General features: G+C 37.0%; 1 protein-coding gene across 1 annotated transcript; it reads left to right on the top strand.

Moving 5' to 3' along the window:
* Nucleotides 1-1,042: 1,042 nt before the first annotated feature.
* LOC119797335 (rab5 GDP/GTP exchange factor-like) lies at nt 1,043-8,973 on the top strand. The gene is made up of 9 exons (XM_038306381.1): nt 1,043-1,200; nt 1,694-1,881; nt 1,978-2,150; nt 2,879-3,057; nt 3,881-3,962; nt 4,037-4,169; nt 4,266-4,357; nt 4,434-4,690; nt 7,450-8,973. Exons 2-9 carry the CDS (start codon nt 1,709-1,711, stop codon nt 7,876-7,878), a joined length of 1,518 nt encoding a protein of 505 aa, XP_038162309.1. The 5' UTR covers nt 1,043-1,200; nt 1,694-1,708; the 3' UTR covers nt 7,879-8,973.
* The last annotated feature ends 1,108 nt before the right edge of the window (nt 8,974-10,081 follow it).

Here is a 10,081-nt window from a genome sequence, read left to right as displayed (position 1 = left end):
TCAGCTCTAGTTCGAGCCGAAAGAATTGACAAAGACTCCTGGTTATGTGTAAAATGTCTTCATGGACTGCATTTAACCCTGTTTTGTGGCCGTCATGACCCAGATGACAGAAAATTGACAATGGGATGTTTTAATAATTGTTTTTATTATTATATAATTATAGTGGTGATTGTTTGCCAGGCCAAACATCCCATTAAAGTTGCAATTAAGCCACTACTAAGGCACTGGGGTCAAGTTTCTATATGCAGGCAAAAAGAAGTTCCAATGTCCAGTCTTGATGATGGTTCTGGGTGGGTTATTTTCTATTGTTATTAACAATTAAAGAGTACAAACTTTTCTTTTGTCCTACCTCTCTTGCACTGGTAAAAACCATAGGACCCAAACCCAAAATGCCTGCTGGTCCTTTCCTACGCATCTACACTTATAAAAAGTGGACTGATCCACATCACTTCCTGTCATACCTCAGAACAAAAATAAATTAAATAAATAAGTGAAATAATCAAAAAATATAAATTTAGGAATCAACACAATTCAAATGGATAAAGAAAGAATAAATAGCTCCAACATTAATATTTCCTTTAGTGGGTGATATCTATTTATATCCAATAAAATCAGGATTAAAATATGACTATAAGGTGCCAAAGGACTTAAGTTACTTTGCAACAATATTTGCAGTATGTGTGTTAGGGTGGGAATCATCTGGATCTCATAATATTAAGGATAACTAGATTCTTTGGGGTTAAAATGTCCAGTCCTTCCTTTATAAGTCCTAGGGATAAATGACCGTAGGTTATATTTCAGTAGTTTTTACATTAATTTTAACTCAATTTAGAGGTATTTCCACTTTGTTAAGTTTAAAAAAATAGCCTATTCTTATGTTTTATTGTCTTTCGTGTCTTAATTATTATGAATATTTGAATTATCATTATTATTAGTTGTAGTATAAGTTAAAAATAAAACTAAATGGTCTAATGATAATGACCACAACGATACGTCTGAAGAAATAATAAGCTACCGCTAGGGGGAGACAACGGGTTCCATCTAGTTGTGTTTTCCGTAAAAGAAGAAGAATCTGTCAAAGAAGAAGATGGCTGTACTAGAGCGAAGCTATTTGTTTAGCTAATGAAAATATTCCTACCAAGAACAGACAAGAGACAGCGGAGATAACCATACCAGATACCACTTGAAACGAATATCAGTGTATGTCAACACATGTTTCATACAACCGATATAAAAAAAAAAAAAAGATTTATTGCCGTGACATTAGTTTGTGTCAAATAGAAATGGCTAATAACGGACTTAAGTAATTAGCTTGTACATTTCGCGTTTTTTTTAGAAATAGAAATACTCCAGCATAAACGCCGATCTCTAAGATTATTATGAGATGTTAGAGATTAATGTCACCAACTGATGAAGAATACTTCGGTAGTTTAAAGTGTCTTCAGATTTACGAGCTAATGCTAATAGCTACTCTGCACATTCCTTTGAACCAGATGTGTCACTGAAAACAAGTCCTCCTAAAATGCATTTGAGTCTCAGTTATTGATGTTGAACGGCTTATGTTCCCTGTAAATCAGTCTTAAATTTAAGGTCACATTTTTTTAAACACTATTTGACTAATAGCAGGTTACTTGGAGTTAAACATTGCAAATGTGTTTGCTATTTTACATTTTCTTTGTTAATGCTTTTCCAGCTGTAAACCAAAAGCATGATGAACCAGCGGCGTGGCATCCATATGGACCAATCTGAGTTGCTTTGCAAGAAAGGATGTGGTTTTTATGGCAACACAGCCTGGCAGGGCCTGTGCTCAAAGTGTTGGCGAGAGGAAAATCAACGAGAAAAGCAAAGGCAAATCCAGGAGGACTGGGCTCTTGCTGAGAGGTTGGTATTTTTATTTTTCTGCAATAATAATACAAAATTGTAACGGTATTATCTTCCTTTTTTTCATCTTACCTCTTTATGTCGTTGTCCTCCTAGGCTCCAGAGAGAGGAAGAGGAAGCATATGCCAGCAGACATCAGCGGACACAATCACAACCTGCAATCACTCCATTTAACAAGTTTGAGGAAAGAAAGACTAAAGAGAAATCCAGCAAAGTCAATACTGTCACAAAGTTTTTCACTCCATCAACAAAAACACCCCCCAAAAAAGGTATTCTTTCTCTCAAAAGCACACACTAGTGATTTCTACGCTTAATTTTTGGTCCAGGACCCACCCCCTGCTGTACCTTGCAAAACAATTCGCCCCACCCACACTCCATGCTAGTGTCTCTAAACAGACATTGCATCAAAGTCCACTTCTTGTTGAAAATCTATATTTTCCCCTCCTTTTTTTTTCGTTTTGTTTTTACCAGCCCAATTTTTAATAGCCATATTAAAGGATGAAATGTCTGCTGCTGCTTTTTTTTTTCTTCTTTTACAAGTGCGCTCAACTGTCCTGCAGGATCTTTATGTAGAACATGAAATGCTACATGGCCCATTTACCTAAAACTGGATGTTTGGCTTCTTTCTGTGCTTCTACCTCTTAGAGAATCTTTTTCTGATGCTTGAATGCTTTTACCTGGAAACAAATGACACAGGTTTAGCTGAATTTCACTTCTCTTTAAAACAGTCAATTAAAAAATGCATTGCATCCAGTTACTGTTATTTATTATATTTTGTAAACAGAGCCAGAAAGGGTTATCCAATAGATCTTTAATGCTAAATTTAGCTCATTGTGCGATTTTATCACCTTTTTCGTGAATTGCGGCTTTTTCTCTGCTTATAATTACCTTATCCCTGGATATACAAGGTTGGAAAGTAATACTCCATATAGTTCTAAGATGTTAGCAGAGTCACTGCAGATTATGTAAAGAAATGTTCTTCATCATCCCTTCCCAGATGGTGGCCCTTTTGATGCAAATTCAACTCCAAGCCCGAGTTCATCGGCCAGTCGACAGACCTCACTGGATAATGACCGGGCGACACGAGAGTTCATAGAATTTCTAAAGCCTGTGAAGTCTGGCAAGGAAATCTTTAAGCAGTGTAGAGCTTTCACTGAGAGCATGGCATATAAGCGGGTGAGCTTTGATCCGTCCAGACAACCTGGTTATTACCACCCTCTTCCATCTTTACCTGTTTATAGGCATTTTTCATACTCTTACTGATGCAGCTCTTAGAAAAGAGGAAGTTTTTAATTTAGTTAATGACTAGTATTCTTCAACTATTGCATTACCATCTATTTATGAAGATATCCAGAACTTTAGGATACTATTTCTTTTTTGTCTATCAGCTGTTTGTTGATGCAGATGTGATCAAATGTTCATACCACTTAAACTTCTCCACATTTTTCACTCTTTAGCCTTTTTTGAGTTTTGATTTTCATAGTTCAGTCTAAAGTATGTAGAGCATAATTTAAAAGTAAAAAGAGAGGATTCATTTAAAACCTTAGCTGGGTAAAAAAAAAAATCAAAGTTTTTCAAATTTTTATGCAACAAAGTTGCTGAAAAGCTTCTTTCATTTTAGCTCCATATAAAATCATGCTCCATTTTATGTTGTTTTTTTCTTTAAATCCCAATAAAACCTTGACTTGAGAAAAGAAGAAAACTTTAAAGAGGCATCAAGAGTTTTTCAGGACACTTTATATAAAAAAAAAGACATGCTGATTTGTTTCTGTTTAAAATGTTTTTAAATCTTCACTTTAGATGTTTATCCTTAAAAAATTCCTTTTAGGAACCATAAAGGGGAATTTCCTTATGTTTTTGGTTTTTATGTTGAAAATATAAAAAAATGTTTTTTTTATAAGTCGTTTGGTTTATCCATTGAAATAAATCATTAATTTGACATTTACTGTGAAACCTGTTTGTGTCTCAGGTAAAATTTAGATTTTCTTTCCCTTTTCAGGACATGGGAGCTGATGAACTATCAGAGAATGTGCAAGACTTCTACCAGAACCTGTCGGAGCGCCTTCAGAACCAGTTCAAAGGTGCTCCATTCCTCCTAAAAAATAATATACATTTTATGCCTCAGCAGTGCCTTTTCATCTTTTTTGGGTTTCAGGTTCGTCAGAGCTTGTGGAAAGGGTTATGGATGAAGTGGAGAAGTACATGATGACAAGACTTTACACAGATGTGTTCTGTCCTGATACCACAGATGATGAGAATAAAGATTTGGTTATTCAGAAGAGAATCAGGTTTGCAATCATTAGCTCCTACTTTCAAAATAGTTAAAGACGGGTGAGTGGAAATGCCACATTATCCTGCGTGTGCTTTTTTTTTTTTTTTTTTAGGGATTTGCACTGGGTTACCATAGAGATGCTGTGTGTGCCAGTGGATGAAGAGATCCCTGAGGTCTCGGACAGTGTTGTAAAAGCTATTACAGGCGAGTCTCACACTGGGTTATGTTGCCTTGTTGCTCAGTTTAGACCCCTCCTTCTAATATCTCTGCCCAATTTTAGATATAATCGAAATGGACTCAAAGCAAGTACCCAAGAGCAAGCTAGCATGCATCACTCGGTGCAGCAAGCACATCTTTAACGCCATCAAAGTGAGCAAGAAGGAGGCTGCATCAGCCGACGACTTCCTCCCAACTCTCATTTACATCGTGCTGAAAGCGAACCCTCCGCGGCTGCAGTCCAACATCCAATACATCACCCGTTTCTGCAACCCCAGCAGACTGATGAGTGGAGAGGATGGATACTACTTCACTAATCTGGTGAGGAAATAAGCACTTTCTGTGGCGTGTCTGCCTCTTTAGCAGTATGGGAAAATACAGCCCATCTTTCATCATCAGGTCCAGAATTTCAAGGGGTTTTTAAGTTTACATCCTTTGTATAAAAAAAAAAAATCAAGTTAGAGGTGTTGGAAATGTAATGTGGACTGTAGGCAGAGTTATTTAATAAAGGAAGAAAAAGAAATATATGGAACATGGCTTAGCCGTAGAGTGCATAACCCATATGTGGAAGCCTCAGGTAGAGTCCAGACTGAGGCCAAATTAGCCGTTAATGCTCTTTAACATTACATCAATAACTATGTAACAACATGGTAATAACATAGCAAGTAACACTGTATTACTAGGTAACAAGTAAAACTTTATTTGGTTATTATTTGGAGACTTTTGGTGAGTAATTACTGTTAGGTTCCCACATAACAGTTTCTATTATTGGCCACCACTTATCAAGGGCTTACAAAGTAAATTGTAACTTATGATCAAGCAACTAAAGCATTATAAAACTGAACTCAAGTTACATATAAATAAGATTTTAGGTAAGAAGATTGGCATGCTGTTTTCTAGGTTTGGTTTTCTGTTACATGCCAAGTAATAAACTGCATTTTACTAGATAATGATACATTCATTTAATGCTGAGTTACTCGGTAAGAACTGTTTGAAATCTTAGAAGTCAGACTTTACTTTGTCTGACAAAGATTTGAAGCACAGAACTTACTAAAATTCTCAATAAAGTTTTTCTTGCTAACCAGTAGTATAGTGTAACTGGCAATGTTATTACCATGTTTTTACATGGTTATTGATATACTGTAAAAGAAAGCATCGCCAATTAGCCTACTTAGATGGCAGCTTGTTTGATAAATGTAAAATTATATTAAAAGATATGCTTTGTATTCATTTGTTCTAAAAAGATAATGAATCTTTAGCTTTCTTAATGTTTTTTTCCTATAAACTTTGATAAAATAAGGTCTGACTTTGTGGCAAAACTTTAAATAACTAGTAAGCACTGTTTTGTTAGGAAGAATAATTAGCCTTTTTCAGACCTATTGTTCTGAGGTTTTTGCTTGGACAAGGGGTCTTTTTTTCTAAAACACTGTATAGGATCCATAATAAAAGTGTATGTACTCCAAACATCCAAAACTGGTGCAAGCTCCAAAAAAATCCAGATTTACAAACCCTGCTCACTTAGAAAACCCATCGATTTTCCTTTAAATCACAGCTACGAACAGGTTGGCCAGGCAGTACCAGCATGTATCACACTGCGGTTTCAGATTAAATAAAGTTGATATGCGATTAAAGTTTCATATGAAGTGAAATTAAATGTCAGAGATAAATAATGATGCAATCTGGTTTCAGTTTCACCCCTCGGTCACCATATGCGCCACCAAATTTCCCCACTCTTGAAAATCGAAGTACCTGTTTGGATGATCAGAGTTGGTGTGACGGACCACATTTTCACACCTATTTTTTTTTTTTTTTTTTTTTTTTTACAGATCATAACATTTGCATTGAGGTCATTGTACACAAGTTTCAGTCCCTATTTGGTGTGTATGCAGGCTTTATAAATGAGACCACTAGACACCTAAAGCCATTTCATTTCATGCTCATTGTTGCTCAAATATTCCCCTGTTGGCGACGCTTTCTGCCCCCTGTAGCAAATCATCACTTTTTCTCTCATCCTTTATCCAATCAAATTAATTCAAACTCTAGCCTGGCTGTGTAGAAAAGCAGAAATACTTTAAAATATTTGAGCTGTGGCTCCCTCCACCCTCAGCGTGTTGCATGTTGCTCACAGTTCCTGCTTTTTATTACAGTTTTAGCAGTTATAAACCGCAGCATCTCACCAAATGTTTATTACAGGCTGTGGTGCTGCAGCTGTATTCATAGGGGTTAAATGCAGCAATAAATCATGAAGAGATTAAACTCAGTCCTAAAGGTATTTCTCTATCCATCAATGTAGTGGAGTAGTTGCAAAGCAATCGTTTTTTAATTCCTGGACAACACAAGTCTTCGAAAAAGTTCAACTGCCATGTTTTGTTTTTTTTTTTCACTAAGAGGAGTAAATGCAGGCGTTATTCTCAAAGCTTAATATATCAGCTATAGATGAGCTAATGTGAGTGCATACATTTAGACATTAGGGGACAAAGACGCACCTTAGAAGTATATCTCTTCACCTATTTGGACCATCTATCTGTCTGTCTGTCAGTCCGTTCCTCTGTCTGTCCATCCCTCCTTCCATCCTCTCATCCAATCAGCCAGATGTCTATCAATCACTCCTTCCTCCAGTCCCTCTATCCAGCTCTATGTCTCTCTAGCTGTCCCTGCAGGGTTTTTTTGTAGACTAGTCATTTACCTCATTACTACTGTAAGATCTTAATGAACTTTGGCTGGAACTAATTTTATAAAAACTGACTTAAAAAGATCTGTGAGTTAATGTCAAGGAATTGTGACTTTTTACAAAACATCTGTTGCCTCTGTTTAAAAAGAAATATTTCTATTTTGTTTCTTAAGTCAGTGATGTATGTTTGCAGTATGTTTAATCAGGATGTAGACAGGTTGACTCTCTGAAGTCAGAGCTTTTTAAATTAACTGAAAGCATCCAGCAGAGGGCGCTGTTGATACACAGAATAATTCCTCCCTCATTTCTGACGTTATTTATCATCTGAGTACATGTAAGAGTGAAGTGTGTTGCTGTTAGGTGGGTTACATCATTTTTATTGATGAGACTCTGTGCCTTCTCTCCACAGTGCTGTGCAGTAGCTTTCATAGAGAAACTTGATGGCCAGTCTCTGAACATGACCACTGAGGAGTTTGAGCTCTACATGTCGGGCCAGACGTCCCCAAACTGGCCGCAGCCTGCTGCAGCCTCCTCATCCTCAGGAAGTGCAGCTCGTAGCCAAGTCCACAGCAGTCTGGACCTGCTAACTGGGCTCAATGAGAGGCAGGAGCGGGTCATAGAGAAGGCTCGGCAGCTGGAGAACGACCTGATAGACTGGACAGATGAGGTGGAGCAGAAAGTGCAGAGCGAGATGGAGAGCTTTCCGCTTGAGCCACAAAACTCCACAGCAGATGCAGCCAGTGGCGCAGCATCCACAGCATCGTCGGCCATCGACTCTGACAATGTGGAGAATGAGCGGCTGCCCCCGCCGCTGCAGCCTCAGGTGTTTGCTGGCTGATGGGACTCCCGTCAGTTTTGCAGGAGTTAGCATGGAGGTTCTACTCCGTCTCTTTCTACACTCCATATGCACACGAAGCGTCTGTTGAATCTGTATAGATACGGCCATGTTTGTTCCATCTTTCTGTTACCTTAAAGACTGTAAAAACACGTTGAACAGTGACGTAACTGTTGGGATTTTAGTAGCTGTGCTTATTTCCATTCTTGCAGAGAGTTAAAAGAGACGATCCGTTTTAAGCTGCAGCCATAGCCATGAGCTGCAGAGAAAGGAGTTGGAAACCAAATTTTAAGGCAAAGCTGCTCACACATGCAATAGTAAAGTCTCAGTGATCTTCTCTTTTACCTCACCAAAGAAAAGGCAAATAAGTGATGAAATGTAATCTTAGCTCCACATGAGATGGAGTATTGCAGAGAGTCGGGGCAGAACGTCCTGATCCTCTGATGTGGCTCCTTTCATTACAAAGGAGGAAAACACTCCACTATAAGCTCTTCCAAACATATCCTATTGTCATCCACTACTTGCAGTACCTCAGTACTTTTTTATAGCTGTTACATTTGTGCAGTACTGATAAATGGTGTGTTTGATCCCTTAACCTTCAGGCATGATGTGAGATGTCCAGTAAACTTTCAAACAACAGAACAGAGAACTATGGTTTGTAAACCAGCAACAAATGACTCCCCACTCACTGACATCGCTCTTCAAGTCATACTTGTGATTTGTGCTGAATTTAGCTAATTTTTTCCTGAAATAATCAAGGAGCAAATGAGAGGATGTGTGTGCAGGAATTGTGCATGGATAGGCATGCATATGTGCTGTTTACTTCAAAATGAACACTCACTAAGTTCTCCATTAGGACATCCAAATGTCATCAGCTTGGATGCTCAGATTATATTTTTCTACAAAGTTTCAGAAACCCCTCCTCCTTTGATGAATTTACCTTTAAATTTAACTTTATGTGATCTGAATTATGAATAATCTTGTTTTTAAGAGGCTACTTAAAATAGTGTCTTTGATCATCATTTACTCCATCAAAGCTTTTATTTACTTTACATGTTACTGTTTTTCTTCAAAAGCAGGACATAATTACTTTTTAAATGTTGTGCTGCACCTTGTTTCTTGTTTTTTTTTAAGGCTTCTCATTTGAAACGAAAGTTCATCTTTCTGGTGAGAAAGATGGTAAAGATTGTTGCTTGTTTCCATGTCATTGTATTTTGGCAGACTCAGTGGAAAAGAACATTTCCTGTTTGTTTGGAAGGAAAAAGCATGTGAGAGGCTTATTTTCCATTTTCTCATTTGCTTAGGTTTTTTTTTTCTTTTAAGATTATTGTTTTACTTTGAATGATATTTGTAACCTAAGAGTGGTAAGCACCTTCAGTTTGACAATAGGGTCTTGCAATGCGTTGCTCTAGCTTGATCGACCTTTTAATTTTGCACTGAAACCTGAACTTGATGAACAAGTGTTTCAAACCAAGTGTTTGATTGTAGTTTTGTTGTAGTTTCAGGTCTGAGAGATTAACTCAAAACTGCCTTTAATTTAAAACTTTAATTTATTGGGGCAGTTTTGTTCTACCTACATCTGCAGGAGTGCAATGATGATTAATAAAAATGAAACTCTGTACTTCTATGTGTGTAGTTGCCATTGATTGTGACTAATATCGGCACCCTTAACTGGGAGATTCTTCCTCAGATTTGGGGTCAAATGAAATCATTCTTCAGTTTTGCTGAGTCGAAAAACATGAAGGGTGATTTCAGAACGTTGAACTAAGAATGCAGATAACAAAGGATGAATGCTTCGACCCAAGTCAAAGTAACCTAAATTCTCTTTTCTTAAGTAGATGGTTGAGCAGAAACATTTTTCCACGTCAACAGCTCATTTAGTTCATTTTTTTGTATTAAAAAGTTGCCTTAAAGCAGGGGTGTGCAACCTGCAGACCCTCTACAATGGCTCTTGAACTATTTTACCACTACCACAAAAACAAATTCCAGTCTTAGAATCTTTAGTGTTTTTAAAACAAATATTTGATTTGAATATCACAACCAGAAATACAATTTTAGATAAAATATTCTTTTATTTAGCTTGGAAATGATGTTTTATTACTTTTTTTTTTACATCAGATAATATGTTATAGAAGAAAATCCTTATTTAAAAGCTAAAAAGACTAATAAAGTTTGTTTTTTTAGATAGTAAGAGATTTTCTATGGC

The sequence above is a fragment of the Cyprinodon tularosa genome, unplaced genomic scaffold, assembly GCF_016077235.1.
Source record: "Cyprinodon tularosa strain WSP-4 unplaced genomic scaffold, ASM1607723v1 ctg58, whole genome shotgun sequence".
Classification (NCBI taxonomy): domain Eukaryota; kingdom Metazoa; phylum Chordata; class Actinopteri; order Cyprinodontiformes; family Cyprinodontidae; genus Cyprinodon; species Cyprinodon tularosa.
Note: the sequence above shows the minus strand (reverse complement) of the source record. Positions and strands in the feature narration are given on the sequence as shown.